A 20,367-nucleotide genomic window follows, 5' to 3' on the forward strand; every position below is an offset into this window, starting at 1 on the left:
GAGTATACGTGCGGAACGATTTGAAGTGGAATGATCATATAAAATTAATTGTTGGTAAGGCGGGTACCAGGTTGAGATTCATTGGGAGAGTGCTTAGAAAATGTAGTCCGTCAACAAAGGAGGTGGCTTACAAAACGCTCGTTCGACCTATACTTGAGTATTGCTCATCAGTGTGGGATCCGTACCAGATCGGTCTGACGGAGGAGATAGAGAAGATCCAAAGAAGAGCGGCGCGTTTCGTCACAGGGTTATTTGGTAACCGTGATAGCGTTACAGAGATGTTTAATAAACTCAAGTGGCAGACTCTGCAAGAGAGGCGCTCTGCATCGCGGTGTAGCTTGCTCGCCAGGTTTCGAGAGGGTGCGTTTCTGGATGAGGTATCGAATATATTGCTTCCCCCTACTTATACCTCCCGAGGAGATCACGAATGTAAAATTAGAGAGATTAGAGCGCGCACAAAGGCTTTCAGACAGTCGTTTTACAGAAGTAACTGCTACCAGTGTTTGTTCCGCTATCATATAATCATACAATAAAGGATCCTTCTTTCTATGTATTCGCAATACATTACATTTGTCTGTGTTAAGGGTCAGTTGCCACTCCCTGCACCAAGTGCCTATCCGCTGCAGATCTTCCTGCATTTGGCTTCCCTAATCCGATGAGACCGATGACCACGTGGCTATGAAAACTCCACTGCAAGATGCACCATATTTTATTTCATCTTGAGCTACAATGTCAGACTGCTGCGATGCCGCTGGATACACCCTCTAAAGGTGCGTGGGCCACCTGCAGTGATGTTGATTTCAGATGATCATGGCTGCAGGATGGCCACTTAATGTCCACTTCCTGCTTTGCTGCCATTGCTTAACTGTGTCAGCAGTGGATGTCTGAGTTAGCACTACATGACCCTTAGTGAGCAGTGCCAGTGGCATGTGTTGTTGTTGTGGTGGTCTTCAGTCCTGAGACTGGTTTGATGCAGCTCTCCATGCTACTCTATCCTGTGCAAACTTCTTCATCTCCCAGTACCTACTGCAACCTACATCCTTCTGAATCTGTTTAGTGTATTTATCTCTTGGTCTCCCTCTACGATTTTTACCCTCCACGCTGCCCTCCAATACTAAATTGGTGATCCCTTGATGCCTCAGAACATTCTTACCAACCGATCCCTTCTTCTGGTCAAGTTGTGCCACAAACTTCTCTTCTCCCCAATCCTATTCAATACTTTCTCATTAGTTATGTGATCTACCCATCTAATCTTCAGCATTCTTCTGTAGCACCACATTTCAAAAGCTTCTATTCTCTTCTTGTCCAAACTATTTATCGTCCATGTTTCACTTCCATACATGGCTACACTCCATACAAATACTTGCAGAAATGACTTCCTGACACTTAAATCTATACTCGATGTTAACAAATTTCTCTTCTTCAGAAACGCTTTCCTTGCCATTGCCAATCTACATTTTATATCCTCTCTACTTCGACCATCAACAGTTATTTTGCTCCCCAAATAGCAAAACTCCTTTACTACTTTAAGTGTCTCATTTCCTAATCTAATACCCTCAACATCACCCAACTTAATTCGACTACATTCCATTATCCTCGTTTTGCTTTTGTTGATGTTCATCTTATATCCTCCCTTCAAGACACCATCCGTTCCGTTCAATTGCTCTTCCAAGTCCTTTGCTGTCTCTGACAGAATTACAATGTCATCGGCGAACCTCAAAGTTTTTATTTCTTCTCCATGGATTTTAATACCCACCTCGAATTTTTCTTTTGTTTCCTTTACTGCTTGCTCAATATACAGACTGATTAACATTAGGGAGAGGCTGCAACCCTGTCTTACTCCCTTCCCAACCACTGCTTCCCTTTCATGTCCCTTGACTCTTATAACTGCCATCTGGTTTCTGTACAAATTGTAAATAGCCTTTCACTCCCTGTATTTTACCCCTGCCACCTTTAAAATTTGAAAGAGAGTATTCCAGTCAACATTGTCAAAAGCTTTCTCTAAGTCTACAAATGCTAGAAACGTAGGTTTGCCTTTCCTTAATCTTTCTTCTAAGATAAGTCGTAAGGTCAGTATTGCCTCACGTGTTCCAGTGTTTCTACGGAATCCAAACTGATCTTCCCCGAGGTTGGCTTCTACTAGTTTTTCCATTCGTCTGTAAAGAATTCATGTTAGTACTTTGCAGCTGTGGCTTATTAAACTGATTGTTCGGTAATTTGCACATCTGTCAACACCTGCTTTCTTTGGGATTGGAATTATTACATTCTTCTTGAAGTCAGTGGGTATTTCGCCTGTTTCATACATCTTGCTCACCAGATGGTAGAGTTTTGTCAGGACTGGCTCTCCCAAGGCCATCAGTAGTTCCAATGGAATGTTGTCTACTCCGGAGGGCCTTGTTTCGACTCAGGTCTTTCAGTGCTCTGTCAAACTCTTCACGCAGTATCGTATCTCCCATTTCATCTTCATCTACATCCTCTTCCATTTCCATAATGTTGTCCTCAAGTGCATCGCCCTTGTATAGACCCTCTATATACTCCTTCCACCTTTCTGCTTTCCCTTCTTTGCTTAGAACTGGGTTTCCATCTGAGCTCTTGATGTTCATACAAGTGGTTCTCTTGTCTCCAAAGGTCTCTTTAATTTTCCTGTAGGCAGTATCTATCTTACCGCTAGTGAGATAAACCTCTACATCCTTACATTTGTCCTCTAGCCATCCCTGTTTAGCCATTTTGCACTTCCTGTCGATCTCATTTTTGAGACGTTTGTATTCCTTTTTGCTTGCTTCATTTACTGCATTTATATATTTTCTCCTTTCATCAATTAAATTCAATATTTCTTCTGTTACCCAAGGATTTCTACTAGCCCTCGTCTTTTTACCTACTTGATCCTCTGCTGCCTTCACTACTTCATCCCTCAAAGCTACCCATTCTTCTTCTACTGTATTTCTTTCCCCCATTCCTGTCAATTGTTCCCTTATGCTCTCCCTGAAACTCTGTACAACCTCTGTTTCTTTCAGTTTATCCAGGTCCCATCTCCTTAAATTCCCACCTTTTTGCAGTTTCTTCAGTTTTAATCTACAGGTCATAACCGATAAATTGTGGTCAGAGTCCACATCTGCCCCTGGAAATGTCTTACAATTTAAAACCTGGTTCCTAAATCTCTGTCTTACCATTATATAATCTATCTGATACCTTTTAGTATCTCCAGGGTTCTTCCATGTATACAACCTTTTATCATGATTCTCAAACCAAGTGTTAGCTATGATTAAGTTGTGCTCTGTGCAGAATTCTACCAGGTGGCTTCCTCTTTCATTTCTTAGCCCCAATCCATATTCACCTACTATGTTTCCTTCTCCATCGCATGTATGTCCATTGAATTCTCGTCGGTGTAGGCTGCTACCAAGTTAGACGCTCCCCCTGGTGCTGGTGTGGAAAGATGACAACATTACTGCCCTGGCTGCAAATTGCTGCCCTCCAAGGCAGAAGTTTGTTGTTGCCGTGGACTCTGAGGGTTGGCTCATCCACTGTGTCATTCTAAGTCTGTGGGTAAGGTGGTGGGGTGGAGCTGGTTGCCGGTACCAGCACTGGCTGGTGGCTGGCCCTTAATGTGATGGAGACTTGCCGTGGAACTGATGTTGCGAAGAGTGCTGCCAGACTGTGTGCAACTGTGCTAGAATCAAAGGGTATTTTTGGTGGTTAACAGCACATTGTTAGGCTAATAAATTACTAACAGCCACGTTCAAGTTGACAGTCCTGCATCTCCATGGTGTGGAAATGCCCTGCAGGCCATCTTGTAGTTGCTGGCCCTTTCTGTAATGTCACCATGAATGCGCAACCTGGCCCAGCTGCCTTGAGGTGTACAATCAGGCTCGTGTGTGCAATTACATTTCAGTGCCTCTGTGCCTTCGTGCTTGCCTCACACATGGCTGCAATGAAGCATTTTTAATTTAGTAATGCTGAAAACTTAGCAATGACGTTACACATTAAAACATTAATTTTAATAATTTGCAGATTTTTTTATCACTACACCAAACAGGTTATTAATCCTAGGGAAAAAATGAACAGGACCTTTTTTGTAGGAATTTAAAGCAGTTTAATTTTATACTCAGATATGTGTTCACTACTAGAGGCCACAGATTCTGAGTTATACAACAAGGCATACAAAAGTGACCTTCAAGCACACCCCATCCTGGCACCCTTCCCCCACTGGTCAGGAGTTTTAGTGTTTTTTTATGGCACTCCATCCTACCAGTGTACGAAAATTTGTGACTGTACCTTTTGGAATTAGTTAACTGGGTTGTACTATTGCTGTTTTAATGACGTGATGTGTACTCAGAAATTCCAGCTATTGCCAACAGAGGAAGTACTTCCATAAAAGCCCAAAAGTCATACCCTCCCTCTCCGGTTCATCCATACTAAACCTAGGAAATGAATACCGTCCTCTCCTATGGCCCTTAGTCTACATTGAGGCGGGTTCATACTCTTTATACCAATTATACCCTGACTTGTTATGGATTCCTGCGACCCCATAGCCAGTAAAATTCTATGCAACCTTCCTCCTACATAGGCCATCAAAGAGTAATCTGTAACAGATTCATAATATGGGTATCCTGTGCTCACATTTACTGGGAACACTGCACAGTGATCACATTTTGCCATTTTCTGTTTAATGTTAGTGTACAAACAATAACTTGCAATCACCTACCCTATGCTTATGGAAGCCTGTGAACAACATTCCTGTTATGAGCATCCAGCTCCTGTAAGTCCTGAAAATATTGAGCATTTCATAATTTCTTGTGGCACATTGCCTGTGCCTTAGCATCCCCTGTCAACTTTAACTGAGCCTGACTTCATAACTGCTCATCTTTGCAGCCTCCCAGTTTAGTAGCCGTACATAAATCCATACATGTTATAAAAGTGTATGTGTGTATGTATGTATGTATGTAGGGTTGTGCATATGTTTCACACCTGCTCCTAAGCCACTGAACAATCTCAAGCAATCTTGACACCCATATCCCTTATTGTTAGGTGACAATCGCTGTGGGGGTAAAAACCACCTGCCTGTCATAGTTCAGGAGATATGCTGTAATAAACAATGAGATGCATGAAAAACTGCCGCATTGTGCATGACCTTTCAATTTAATATTTCTTTGCTAGTAGCTCTACTGGCAACTCATTTTGCAGGCAGTAGCCACATATATCAATGAATGTTCCTACAAAATTATATCATCGTTTGACACAGATGAGGAGATGTGACATCATGAACACTGAGAAGCGAGAAAAAGTGCCACATCATGCGTGACATTTAAATTTATTACTTCTTTGCTACTAACTCTATTATTAACATATTTTGCAGACACCATGCATAGGAGATTGACCCAGATAGAGGAGAGGAGGAAGTGTGTGGAGAGACGGGGAGGAGGAAATGGATAGAGAAAGGAAAGAGGATGAGATGAGCAGCAAGTGGGGAGGAGGAGGAGATGGGCAGAGGGAGCAGGGATGAGGTGATGGAGAGGAGGAGGAGTAGGAAGTGGACTAGCACTGTTGGAATACATATCTGGGCAATGCCGGATACTCGGCTAGTTGTCTATGATTTTGATGAAAAAGGAGGTCCTAACGAGGTGTGGTGTTGGAATCTATGATGGGGTAAGGACAAGTTAAGAGAGGACCACTTTCTTCTTTCCTCCCCCAACCCTTGAAGCTCCTTTCACAATTTTCTATTATCAGCATGCATTTAAGCAATTTGATCAAGCAAGCGGTGAAATGTTTCCTAGCTGATGCCTTTTCATATTATGCCGTTTTGCTTCCATCCGTCACTGCCAAAAGCAGTAAAAATAAACTCCAGGTATTGAGAAAGGAAAAGTAACAAATATCCATATAGACCTATACAAAATCATAAGTTGGCACTTCCTTGTATCATCCCTCAGAATACGAGAGCTGAAGTGCTGATGCTGTTATTGCCATTTGTTGTTGCAGATGTTGATTCACTTCTGACACCACTTGTAAAGGGTGTGAGTATTGTCTGGTGGTGATTGGTTCTCAGGATGAGTCAAAAACAGCTTGATGATGGTAGAAAGGTGATAAAGAAACATCAAACTTCTCTCAAATTTTTCTTTTGCCTGCATTCTAAAAATTTTTAGAAAAGACAAAATACGATACCACAGATGTAATAGAGTGAATTTATGTAAAATAAATAAGCTTTTTTACTTCAGCATCAGTTACAATGGTTCTATTTTTAAAAGGAAAATAAAAACATCTGTTTTCAGATCCTGAATGTGGTTTGTCCAAGATAGATTTTCATTTGTTTTCAATCCTAAGAATTTAAAATGTTTTCTTAATTGATAACTTGGCCACATTGTAGTAATAAAATTGAAATTCTATGACAGTTTTGCAGTCAAAACCTGCATGCAGTTAAATAATAATCTGTTTCTGTAAATCATGAGCTGATGTTGCCCACTACCCTGTTTTGTGTCCAGTTTGTCCTAGGACATCCTTTATAAAGTGTATTCATCGAGACTTCTCAGAAGACACTACATGTTTTGTTACATACCTTTTCTTAGACTATTGTGGGTGCTTGACAGGCTATTTACAGTTAGTTTTCTTCATTCTTTTTTAATTTGATATGTAAGTTGTGTAGTATTAAAGCTACTGCACAATAAACTGCTGTGAGAGAATAATCTGGTTATTTCATCCATACTAAAAAGTCTCCATAGGTAGTTAATTACAAGAACATCATGTTTATTTGGTGGCAAACTGTTGTGGAAATGTGAAGTTCCTCAGTGAGACACTTCACTGAAAAAAGAAAAGAATTTCTTCAAATGCTTAAGAAACATTTTTGCAAATTTGAACATCACTTATAACTGTTTCTACTGCCAACATTGTCTTCCAAGAAATTTAACACATGGAGACAATAAAATTAAATAAATGGAGAAAATAAAATTAAACATAGTCACCAACATCTGATGCTATTCCAAACAAAAGAAAATTAACATTAATTGTGTGGTGTAGAGAGGTTTGAGACTGAATGAGGGTGCCATGTAATCTGATGTTTTAGTGCCTTTTCTATACTTCTGGTGAAAGTCCATTAATGAAAATTCCAGTAGCAGAGATTGTAACTCTTATACACTCCTGGAAATTGAAATAAGAACACCGTGAATTCATTGTCCCAGGAAGGGGAAACTTTATTGACACATTCCTGGGGTCAGATACATCACATGATCACACTGACAGAACCACAGGCACGTAGACACAGGCAACAGAGCATCCACAAAGTCGGCACTAGTACAGTGTATATCCACCTTTCGCAGCAATGCAGGCTGCTGTTCTCCCATGGAGACGATCGTAGAGATGCTGGATGTAGTCCTGTGGAACGGCTTGCCATGCCATTTCCACCTGGCGCCTCAGTTGGACCAGCGTTCGTGCTGGACGTGCAGACCGCGTGAGACGACGCTTCATCCAGTCCCAAACATGCTCAATGGGGGACAGATCCGGAGATCTTGCTGGCCAGGGTAGTTCACTTACACCTTCTAGAGCACGTTGGGTAGCACGGGATACATGCGGACGTGCATTGTCCTGTTGGAACAGCAAGTTCCCTTGCCGGTCTAGGAATGGTAGAACGATGGGTTCGATGACGGTTTGGATGTACCGTGCACTATTCAGTGTCCCCTCGACGATCACCAATGGTGTACGGCCAGTGTAGGAGATCACTCCCCACACCATGATGCCGGGTGTTGGCCCTGTATGCCTCGGTCGTATGCAGTCCTGATTGTGGCGCTCACCTGCACGGCGCCAAACACGCATACGACCATCATTGGCACCAAGGCAGAAGCGACTCTCATCGCTGAAGACGACACGTCTCCATTCGTCCCTCCATTCACGCCTGTCGCGACACCACTGGAGGCGGGCTGCACGATGTTGTGGCGTGAGCGGAAGACGGCCTAACGGTGTGCGGGACCGTAGCCCAGCTTCATGGAGACGGTTGCAAATGGTCCTCGCCGATACCCCAGGAGCAACAGTGTCCCTAATTTGCTGGGAAGTGGCGGTGCGGTCCCCTACGGCACTGCGTAGGATCCTACGGTCTTGGCGTGCATCCGTGCGTCGCTGCGGTCAGGTCCCAGGTCGACGGGCACGTGCTCCTTCCGCCGACCACTGGCCACAACATCGATGTACTGTGGAGACCTCACGCCCCACGTGTTGAGCAATTCGGCCGTATGTCTACCCGGCCTCCCGCATGCCCACTATACGCCCTCGCTCAAAGTCCGTCAACTGCACATACGGTTCACGTCCACGCTGTCGCGGCATGCTACCAGTGTTAAAGACTGCGATGGAGCTCCGTATGCCACGGCAAACTGGCTGACACTGACGGCGGTGTTGCACAAATGCTGCGCAGCTAGCGCCATTCGACGGCCAACACCGCGGTTCCTGGTGTGTCCGCTGTGCCGTGCGTGTGATCATTGCTTGTACAGCCCTCTCGCAGTGTCCGGAGCAAGTATGGTGGGTCTGACACACCGGTGTCAATGTGTTCTTTTTTCCATTTCCAGGAGTGTATTTGTGCTGCTTTTTTCTTTTGTGAGATTTGTTAAAGGGACGCATCCTGGTAAATGAAACCTAGTATAAATTCAAAACATCAAGTGCTAGACACTGTTTATCACAGAAATATATTGCATGAGGCCAGTATCAGAAAGTAATGAATAGTTGAAACTATATTAAGTCTTGTAGAATCCACAACACTTGGTCAGTGCATGCGTATGTGTACCATGTTGAAAGACATCAACAGAAAATTTGTGATGCAACAGACTTAATATTACAAAATTTCCAGAAATGTTATGGAGATAATTAGTTAAAATTGGCGGATGTAATGCCAGAGAGCTGTTCTGGTAGCTTCAAAGCAAATCTTTGATTTGAATATTTAAAAAAAAGAGGGCAATAAATCAGGAATAAACATGTAAAATTTTAAAAATATGTAAATAATTGTAAAATGGAAAACCTAGGATAAATTGGCAGCCAGAGGCTCTGTCTCTCTCTCTCTCTCTCTCTCTCTCTCTCTCTCTCTCTCTCTCTCTCTGTGTGTGTGTGTGTGTGTGTGTGTGTGTGTGTGTGTGTGTGTGTGTGTGTGTGTGTGTGTGTGGGTGGGTGGGTGGGTGGGTGAGGGTGGGTGGGTGGGGGGTTGTATTTAATTCTAATAAAGGCCTGTTTGGGCAAAAGCTTTGTTTGACAGCCTTTTTGTTGTGCCTGTCACAATTCAGCAGCTCTGCTATATGGTGAGTAGCAACTATCCTTTTCATAATATTGTCTAAATAATTGTACCTAAGAAAGTAAAATAGGCTGTGACATGAGTAAGTTCATATTATTGAAGATATTGGAAACAGGGATTATTTCTTCTGAAGTTAAGGAGAAACGATATGGAAAAAAAAAGAATGTTAGCAATGTGAAACTGTGCGTCAAATGTGAGGGCTACGTGGTAGAAGAGAAATTTACTTTTAATTTTGCAGAATTTGGTTAAGTATACACTAAATGATAAATAATTAAGTAAGTGCACAATATGTATCTGCCAAAAACTTTTCAGAAAAAAAAAGAAAAAGAAAACAAAAGCTGATTTGTTTAGGTTTTCTGTAATTCATCGTTATCTCCATTGCTTGTCAATATGAAGCTCAGTGTTGTAATCTGTATTATACACCTCATAAATACAAAACTTGTGTAACTATTTGTTAAATCTTGTTATTTTCATTGTTTAGGTTGACATTTGAGGATGTTAAAACACGGAAACGAGAGGTGGACAGTGATGACCCAAAACAGTCTGAGCGGAGGGTCATTATTGTTGAGCCTCATACAATACCGAGCCGTGGACCATACTTATTCAATGAGCCTAAGAGGTAAGTATCATGTGAAGTGAAGAAATGTATGTTTGTTTATATAAGGTAGTTATGCAAATATCTTATTTATTCCGGGAGAACTTGGATGCCTTGTTGTGCTATCTGTCAGATAGGGGAAAGCAGATTATTAGTTGTGTGGACTTCAATGTTGATTCACTGAAAGAGTGTAATAAGAAGAATGACCCAAAAGTCTTGCTTCGTTCTTTCAATTTGACATCTGTCATTAATTTTCCTACTCTGGTAGTAAAGGACAATAGCACATTGATAGATAACACTTTTATAGACCAAGATAGGTTTGAAAACATAATTTCTTGTCCTGTTGTGAATGGCCTTTCTGATCATGGTGCTCCGCTAGTTACAGTATATGACATAGCTCCATTCAGTAATTCAAAACTACCCTCCAAAGTTCTGCATTCAATTAATGACTCAACAATTAGGAATTTCAGAGAAAATCTTCAGCAGTTAGACTGGGATGAGGTGTACAAGGAAACCGATGCTAATTTAAAATATAACTTATTTCATGATACACTTGTAAGAGAATTTCAAAACTGTTTCCCCAAGAAAGTAGTTAAATCTAATTATAAGAAACCATGCAAAAACCTTGGCTTACTAAAGGAATAAAAATATCTTGTAACCATAAATTAAAAAGTCCAGAAGCATATGCATCATGTCTGAGATTAATACCTCTGATAACAAAATCAAAACAGTTTGGAATATTATTACGAGTGAGACAGGGCAACCAAGAGTACAGGATGACGGCATCGCCATCAAAGCGAATGGAAACTTGATAAAAAAGCCAGAAGTCGAAAACATTTTGAATAATCATTTTTTAAATGTTGTAAAGAAAATAGGATCTAAATGTTCATTAGAAGAAACATGCAGTTAATGGAAGAGGCCTTACCCACACCATTTGATACAATTGAAATTTCCAGCAGGATAATAAAAGCTTGTTCCGAAGAAATAAGTGGGATTCTTAGCCACATATGTAATAGCTCTCTGAAGCAGGATATTTTCCCAGATAGACTGAAGTATGCCTTTGTTAAACCACTGCATAAAAAAGGGGATACATCTGATGTCAACAACTACCGCCCAATCTCTCTTGTGACTGCCTTATCCAAAATTCTTGAAAAAGTAATGTATTGTAGAGTAGCTTCACACCTTTGTAAAAATAAAGTTTTAACAAAATGTCAGTTTGGTTTCCAGAAGGGTTTTTCAACGGAAAATGCTATATATACTTTCACTAATGAAATATTAAATGCTCTGAGTAACCCGTTGGGATTTTTTGTGATCTATCAAAGGCTTTTGATTGTGTAACTCATGGAATACTTCTAGATAAGCTCAAGTACTGTGGTATGAATGGGACAGTGCTCAAATGGTTTAAATCATACCTAACTGGAAGAGTGCAGAAAGTTGAAATAAGCAGTTCCCATAATATGCATAAAACTGGTGATTTCTCAAACTGGGGAACAATCAAGAATGGGGTGCCGCAAGGTTCGGTCTTGGGTCCTTTGCTGTTCTTAATATATATTAATGACTTGCCATTCTACATTCACGAAGATGCAAAGCTGGTACTTTTAGCCGATGATACATGTATAACTATCACACCCAACAGACAAGAATTAACTGGTGAAATTGTAAACGATGTTTTTCAGAAAATCATTAAGTGGTTCTCTGCAAATGGGATCTCATTAAACTTTGACAAAACAAAAAAAATGGTTCAAATGGTTCTGAGCACTATGCGACTTAACTTCTGAGGTCATCAGTCACCTAGAACTTAGAACTAATTAAACCTAACTAACCTAAGGACATCACACACATCCATGCTAGAGGCAGGATTCGAACCTACGACCGTAGCGGTCACGTGGTTCCAGACTGAAGCACCTAGAAGCACACGGCCACACCGGTCGGCGTGACAAAACACAGTATATATAGTTCGACACAGTAAATGGAATGACACCATTAATAAATATAGACTTTGATCAGAAATCGGTAGCTAAGGTAGAGTATTCAAAATTTCTAGGTGTATGCATTGATAAGGGGTTGAACTGGAAGAAACACACTGAGGATCTGCTGAAACGTTTGAGTTCAGCTACTTATGCTATTAGGGTCATTGCAAATTTAGGCAATATACATCTGAGTAAATTAGCTTACCACCCCTGTTTTGATTCTCTGCTTTCGTATGGCATCATATTTTGGGGTAACTCATCATTGAGTAAAAGAGTGTTCATTGCACAAAAGCATCTAATCAGAATAATTGCTTCATCAGGAAAGAGGGAAGGAGAGGGAAAGACGAAAGGAAGTGGGTTTTAAGGGAGAGGGTAAGGAGTCATTCCAATCCCGGGAGCGGAAAGACTTACCTTAGGGGGGAAAAAGGGACAGGTATACACTCGCGCACACACACACATATCCATCCACACATATACAGACACAAGCAGACATATTTAAAGACAAAGAGTTTGGGCAGAGATGTCAGTCGAGGTGGAAGTGCAGAGGCAAAGATGATGTTGAATGACAGGTGAGGTGTGAGTGGCGGCAACTTGAAATTAGCGGAGATTGAGGCCTGGTGGGTAACGGGAAGAGAGGATATATTGAAGAGCAAGTTCCCATCTCCGGAATTCGGATAGGTTGGTGTTGGTGGGAAGTATCCAGATAACCCGGACAGTGTAACACTGTGCCAAGATGTGCTGGCCGTGCACCAAGGCATGTTTAGCCACAGGGTGATCCTCATTACCAACAAACACTGTCTGCCTGTGTCCATTCATGCGAATGGACAGTTTGTTGCTGGTCATTCCCACATAGAATGCATCACAGTGTAGGCAGGTCTGTTGGTAAATCACGTGGGTGCTTTCACATGTGGCTCTGCCTTTGATCGTGTACACCTTCCGGGTTACAGGACTGGAGTAGGTGGTGGTAGAAGGGTGCATGGGACAGGTTTTACTATATATATATATATATATATATATATATATATATATATATATATATATGGAATCATTCCACACGGGAAAATTATATCTAAAAACAAAGATGATGTGACTTACCAAACGAAAGCGCTGGCACGTCGATAGACACACAAACACACACAAAATTCAAGCTTTCGCAACAAACTGTTGCCTCATCAGGAAAGAGGGAAGGAGAGGGAAGGACGAAAGGGTGTGGGTTTTAAGGGAGAGGGTAAGGAGTCATTCCAATCCCGGGAGCGGAAAGACTTACCTTGGGGGAAAAAAGGACGGGTATGCACTCGCACACACACACATATACATCCGCACGTACACAGACACAGGCAGACATTTTCTGCCTGTCTGCTAAAAGTGTTAGGAGGGAGAGGACTTGATGAAACTGGGAAGTTTCATTTCACTTCTTGCTCTTTGCTCCGCCTCCGCACCTTCTCCATCACACTAAAAAAAAAAACTCCCAATACTATTTCTTCTCTACTCTTACGCAGTATATAAATACACATGAACATAATTTAATAGAATTACACACATACAAGTAAGTAAAGTACAAAGAAGAGTGTAGGCGAAAGACAAACTAGTGGCAATGTTGTGTTGGCAACACTACAAAACACAAACTATAATACATGCTTAGAAGTATAAAAATAAACAGAAAACAGTGGTGTGTGAAAAAGTGTGCTGTGTAAAACATAAGGGAAGCATAGTTCTGCAGAGCAACTAAAAATTAGACAACAAGTATCAGTGTCTAATGAAGAAGAACACCAAAGATTTCCTAGTAGACGGCATTTCCTGATCTAGGTGAGAAACCAAGTGGAAATCACTGTAAGTAAAAACTAACATATTGTTAATGAACTGTTTTTCAATCTTAAAAATAAATCAGATTGTAAATATCTTTAACTACAGACCACTGATGACGTTTTATCTCAATAAAGCTAAATGTGTACTGTGGGAGGAAAAAAAAGAAAAAAACTTTCATTTTCTTGTAGGTGCAATGACAGAACAAAAATACCCTCAGGTATTGGAAAATAAATATCCATAATATGGCCACACAAATGAAGAATTTGCTAAAATGTTTTGAATGTGGGATTTGCCATATTGCAAACAATATGTTTGCTCTTGCTATAGCATCATCTAAATCAACAAAAAATGGATTTAGAATTCATTTAGTTGCTACTGTACTAATAAATGGTTGCACACTGCACTTTTATGTGTTTGTGGTATGACATACCGAAATTACCTGCTGATCCACTTGAAACAGTTTTGAGCATTTGATCTACAAACAAAATATGGTCTGTATCAAGATAACTTTCCCTTTGTATACATTTTTTATGCATAACATACGTAGACTAATTTAAACAAAGGGGCTTGAAACTTTGTATAAGTGTCAGGAAAAATATTATTTGTAATACCGTACTTCATGGAAATATTAAGGTAAATACTAAAAGGGAATACGAATGTTATAAAACGAGATTCACAGGAAATGCAAAATTGACGAATCAGGGTAAGGATTTAGAAGCATATTTGGCTAGGGGAAAGGTACGTGCCACCTACAGGAAAGTTAAGGAGGCCATTGGGGAAAGGAGAAGCAGCTTTATGAATATCATAAGCTCAAATGGAAAACCAGTAATAATAAAATAATGGAAATCTGAAGGTTGGAAGGAGTATATCGAGGTCTATAAGAGGGAGATAAACTAGAAGACAAGATTATAGAAAAGGAAGTGTATGCTGGTGAAGATGAGGTGAGAGATAAGATCCCGCGAGAAGAATTTGACAGAGCTCTGAAAGATCTAAGTCAAAACAAGGCCCCGGGTATAGACCACATTCTGCTACAGCTACTGATAGCCTTGGTAGGACCAGCCGTGTCAAAACTTTTTCATCTGGTGTGCAAGATGCATGAGAGAGGCAAAATACCTTCAGGCTTTAAGAAGAATGTAATAATTCCAATTCCAAAGAAAGCAGTTGCTAGCAAGTGTGAAAATTACAAAAATATCATTTTAATAATTCATGGTTGCAAAATACTAACACAAATTCCTTAGAAACTAATGGAAAATCTGATGGAAGCTGACCTTGGGGAAGATCAGTTTGGATTTTAAAGAAATGTAGGAACACACGAGGCAATATTGACTCTACGACCTATCTTAGAAGACAGGTTAAGGAAAGGCAAACCCATGTTTATAGGGTTTGTATACTTAGAGAATTTTTTAACAGTGTTGACTGGAATACTCTGAAATTCTGAAGGTAGCAGGGGTGAAATATAGGGAGCAAACAGCTATTTACCTGGTACAGAAATCAGATGGCAGTTATAAAGATTTGAGGGGCATGAAAGGGAACCAATTGTTGAGAAGGGAGTGAGACAGGGTTGTAGCCTATCTACAATATTATTCAGTCTGTTCATTGAACAAGCAGTAAAGGGAACCAAAGAAAAATTTAGAAAAGGAATTAAAGTTCAGAGAAAAGGAATAAAAATATTGAGGTTTGCCGACGACATTGCAATTCTGTCAGACACAGCAAAGGACTTGGTAGAGCTGTTGAATGGAATGGTTATTGTCTTGATAGCAGGATATAAGATGAATATCAGCAAAAGCAAAATGAGGATAATGGAATGTAGTTGAATTAAATCAGGTGATGCTGAGGGAATTAGATTAGGATGTGACACACTTATAGTAGTAGATGAGTTTTGCTTTTTGGGCGGCATAATAAGTGCTGATGGCCGAAGTAAAGAGGATATAAAATGTAGATTGGCAATGGCAAGGAAAGCATGCCTGAAGAAGAGAAATTTGCCGTTGAATATATGTGTTAGGAAGTCATTTCTGAAATTATTTGTGTGGAATGTAGCTGTGTGTGAAAGTGAAACATGGACGATATACAGTCGAGACAAAAAGAGAATATAAGCTTTCGAAATGTGGTTCTAAAGAAAAAATGTTGAAAATTAGATAAGTCAATCACATAAGAAATGAGGAGGTACTGAACAGAGTTGGGGAGACACAAAATTTGTGGCACAACTTGACCAAAAGAAGAATTCTGACATGTTCTATATCCTGGAGGACCTCCTACTATAGATCAATTGGAATGAAAGTAAATCTAATCTAATTGATTGATAGGGCACAATATGAGGCATGAAGGGATCGCCAATTTGCCACTTTAGTGTTAGAGAGAAGTGTGAGGGTTAAAAACCATAGACAGAGACCAAGAGACAAATACAGTAAGCAGATTCAGAAGGATATAGGTTGCAGTAGTTATTTGGAGATGAAGCGGCTCACACAGTATAGAATAGCATGGAGAGTTGCGTCAGACCAGTCTGGGGACTGAAGACGACGACAATAAAAATGCACAACTTCTTACATCCTTGCTGAGACAGTCACAATAAATGACAACACCATCTGTCCTTAGAAATTCCCTTTCCTCAACCCCATTTTGTCAAAAGATCTCTTCTTTTCTTTCTTGCAGTTGTAGTAGGTGCCGTAACTAAACTTTATAATTCAACAGAAATGTATAAGGTACCTGTGTTCATTTGCTCCCAGGTGTAAAGAATTTAACTGGTTTCCATTGTTGATGATAATGAAAAGTGTTGTAGTGTCAACCAACTTTGTAATATAAATGCAGGAAAGAAATGCTTTAGTGACGTTGTTTGCCATAATTAGAATGCAGTTCTGTAAAGCAATGCCCTCCTGACATTTGTTAAAATTTTTCACTTGTAATATAATAATGGTGTACGTTCTGTAAATATCATATTGAGTTCACCTCAGGGGCGATTGTTGTGAGAAGGTAAGAAGCATGAGTGAGTAGTGGTGTGGAGGGAAGTACCTTGCACAGTGCTGATAACATACCTCTCGTGCATAGCTCAAGTACAATAATTCATACTGCCCTCCTTAGGTAATTGATATTGATAACATTGAGAGAAGGCATAAAGTAAATAGACTTCTACTGGCATGTAGTGAGCTGAACTAGCTCACTTACTATGAAGAATAACAAAATTTGCAAAATCACTCATGATGTGCACTTTTGGTGTAACTCGCATGGAAAAAAAATCAATAATAGATTATATCAAGCAAGCTATTGTAATGTATACACTGAAGCCAAAAAAATGATGACAGTCTTTTTGTTGTGCCTATCTGCGACTCAGCAACTCCGCTTTATGATATACATTATAAGTGTCTAAATCCATGCTATTATATTGGGGAAGGAGGAGGGGAAAAGACCCCTTCAGAATTTGTATTTACTCCCCACATAGCCAAAATATACAAACATGTACGTTAAACAAAAGATTATTCGCAAATGAAAAAGGAGAGTCATGGGGAATGCAGTGATTAAAGTTACACATAATTTAGTGGCTTTAATCAGTGTAAATAATGGCTTGTTGCTATTGAGCTTCATTCTAATGCATATTACTGTACCAATTGTAAAGAGCTAAAAGTTTTATCTTGCTATTGTTACTCACTCACAGTACTGTCATGGCCATCTTCAGATGTCTCACGTCATTTGAAAATTAGTCCGCAGTTGTGAAGTCATTCCTTGAGACATCCTCTACTACTGTCTAAGCACACCATAACTTAATGGCATGTATAGTACAGTTGGTTCACCATATGAAAGATTTCAGAAATTATACAACCTTCACTCATATCAAAATGAACACTGTTAATGAATTAGACAATGTATCCCTATACCAGGTATGGGTTTAGTTGACATGTGGTGTGGCATCTTCCTTATTGCTGCAGTAAAGCTGAGCAGCTGTACTCAGACTGTTGCAGATGCAGTATTCTCCCTGGAATGTATCCGAGTACTTTTATTTATACATGAATTATTTTAACCCAGTTATAAGAGTCTAATGGAAACCTTTGTGTATGAGATCAGAGTTAGTGTTGTGCAAGTAAAGGATTAATCTCAGTTTTATATTTCTGCTATTATTACTCTTAGAGTTCATTTCTGACAATTTAATCAGGTATGCTTATGATAAAAGTCCTCTGTTATTACAAATCTGCTTGAATTTGGATGTCTATCGTAGATTTCAGTCTGGGACGTCCCACCCCAGCCTGGCATTGACACATTGGCCTGCCTCAGACATGTTAATTGGTTGCTGGACTGTCAGCCTTTCCCAGCCTGCAAGCCTATTGAATACACCAGGCTGGTTTCTCCAACTGACTAGTCCTCTACTGCTCACAGGCCATGGCTAGGTTGTAATACTGTCACCCACCTGTAGAGGCGATGACTCCACCACCCATATGCCAAATCTATATCTGGTCCTTTTGAGGACTGATTGTACTCCCTTTGTTGAAACAATTCATCGCGCAAATCAGAAAGTGTATTCAGTCAAGGGACCATTACAGGACTCTTTGAAATCGTGTGCCAACTACAAAAGCTCAGAAAACAATGCTATGGCAGTTTACCCAAGAAAAGCAGCTGGTTTAGATCGTTTCCGCCTAGGTTCCCTGTTGTTATGCTCAATCTCCCTTCATCCCCAAATCATATACTAAGAAACTGAAATAAGTGTCTTATTTCTTATGTTTGATGTGCACAGCATTTTGTAACTTGTAAATATTAATATTGTACTCCTCCATTTTACAAGAATCTCTCTTTTAATATTTAGTCCCAAACTCACCCTGCTAACAATATTAGATGAGCACAGTTCACTAGTCCACAGCTGCAGTCAGGCATTTGGTATGGCAGTTTTTGCTGTAAGGAATGTGTGTATTTGGCCTTATAAATTGAGACGCCTTTTTTGGGGGGGAGGGAGGGGGGGAAGCACTGATTACTCCCCCACATAATGTATGTCATAGGAATTCCATATTATCAAATGTTCATGTGCTATGGGCACTAAAAAGAATTATTGTCCATTAAACTTTTGTCTGGCTTGTTCTGTGTGGAACCCAAAAGTTCAAAATCAAGAATTATATTAGCTTACTTGTGTTGAAGTTTTGGTGAATCACCTTGGTGCAATAATACGTGAATAAAGATGCAAATTGGTGCCATTGCTGTAAATGCTATCAATTCAGCTGCTGCCATTTGTGATTGGAGGCATACTTTGTTTATTACACAGGCACTAAAGAAAACTGCAATTTTGTTGTTATCAACAATGATTATGCTTACTTATCAGTCATTAACAATCTGCCACTCTGTGAGCTGGCATATGCACAAAGGATCACCCCATAATAGAGCTTTGTGTTAAGCCAGCAGCTTTAGAGATTACCATGACCCTAACAAGTTTGAAATGATATTTGAGCCATTGACAGCTTGGCAGTGTAGTGCCTTAGACAAGTCAGCTCTGGTAGTGCAAGGTTCTGTGGAATCATGCCCATCCAACACCTCAAGCTTCAAATGTTCCAGCCAGTTAGAGGTTGATCCACACATCATGGAGCACAACACAGTTTCCTCGGTCCTTCGATTTCATTGTGGAGATGTATGAGGTTCATTCAAATGAAACCTGGTCAGTGTGTCTACCTTTGCCTTACACATAAAGTGGCACCACTTAACTGCGGGTATGGTCGTGCCATCTATTGTTAGAGAGACTGACAGGTGCGCACCATTTGATGTTGCATAGCGCCAGTGTGGTTTCACACCAAAGAGAAGGTGGTCACACAAGCTATTGTCCACTACCGAACATGCAGGTGAGTAAGCAGGAACAACAAGAAGTGATTCGATTTTTGGTGGTGGAGGAGTTGGAGGATGTGGAATGTATTGATGGATGGAGGCTGTGTACAGTGAGTACAGTCTGTTGTGGAATGGTGCAAATGATCCCTTGAGGGGTGCGAGTCGCTGGAAGATGATGCTCGCCCTGGACAGGCTCATTGTGTCATCACACTGGAAGTGGTTGCGGAACATCCACCATACAGTCCCTTCCTTTCACCATGTGACTTTCATGTGTTTGGACCTCTACAACAAGCTATTTGCGGACATTGATTCGCAGTGGATGACCAAGTGTGTGACTGGGTCCAAGCCTGGATCCGACAGCCGCCTACTAGCTTCTTTGAGGATGGAATTGACCAGTTAGTGTTGCAATGGGATAAATGTACCAACAGTTTTGGTGACTATTTTTCAGTATGTGTACTGTGTATAACTACATTTTTGAGTTAGTAAGATCATTACCATTACTTTGCACTACTGACCAGGTTTAAGTTTGTTTCAACCTGTAACACATGTTTGTTAAACAGGAGAATAAGTACAGAACTCTGTTTGTGTGGCAGTTGGTCACACTGCTATGAAGAGTGCTTCACATGTTGTGTGTAAACATGCGCATGCCACACTGAGGTGCTCAGTCTTGGCTTGGCAGCTGTTGAGAATGGCACTCTTGTTGAACGTTAGGCCAAGTGCGAACTGCGCACAGTTATTTGGTTTTTTAATGCAAAGGGCACTGCGCCAATTGAAATCCATTACCAATTGACGGAAGTGTATGGTGAGTCATGCATGGATGTCAGAATTGTTCGTAAGTGTGTAGAGAGTTTGCAGCTAGTCGGACCAAAATTCATGATGAGCAAAGGAGCGGGAGACCATCAATTTTTGAGGAGACAGTGTTGAAGGTTGAGCAAAGCACGCATGTAGATCGGCGAATC

General features: G+C 40.6%; 1 protein-coding gene across 1 annotated transcript in view; it reads left to right on the top strand.

Annotated features, from left to right (window-relative positions):
• The window catches only part of LOC126480306 (RNA helicase aquarius), a 346,791-nt gene that overhangs the window by 242,432 nt on the left and 83,992 nt on the right, over positions 1 to 20,367 (top strand). Inside the window, exon 17 of the mRNA XM_050103855.1 lies at positions 9,732 to 9,869. Coding sequence (XP_049959812.1) covers positions 9,732 to 9,869 — 138 coding nt within the window. The remainder of the gene's footprint in view (positions 1 to 9,731; positions 9,870 to 20,367) is intronic.

The sequence above is a fragment of the Schistocerca serialis genome, chromosome 1 (assembly GCF_023864345.2).
Source record: "Schistocerca serialis cubense isolate TAMUIC-IGC-003099 chromosome 1, iqSchSeri2.2, whole genome shotgun sequence".
Taxonomy (NCBI): domain Eukaryota; kingdom Metazoa; phylum Arthropoda; class Insecta; order Orthoptera; family Acrididae; genus Schistocerca; species Schistocerca serialis.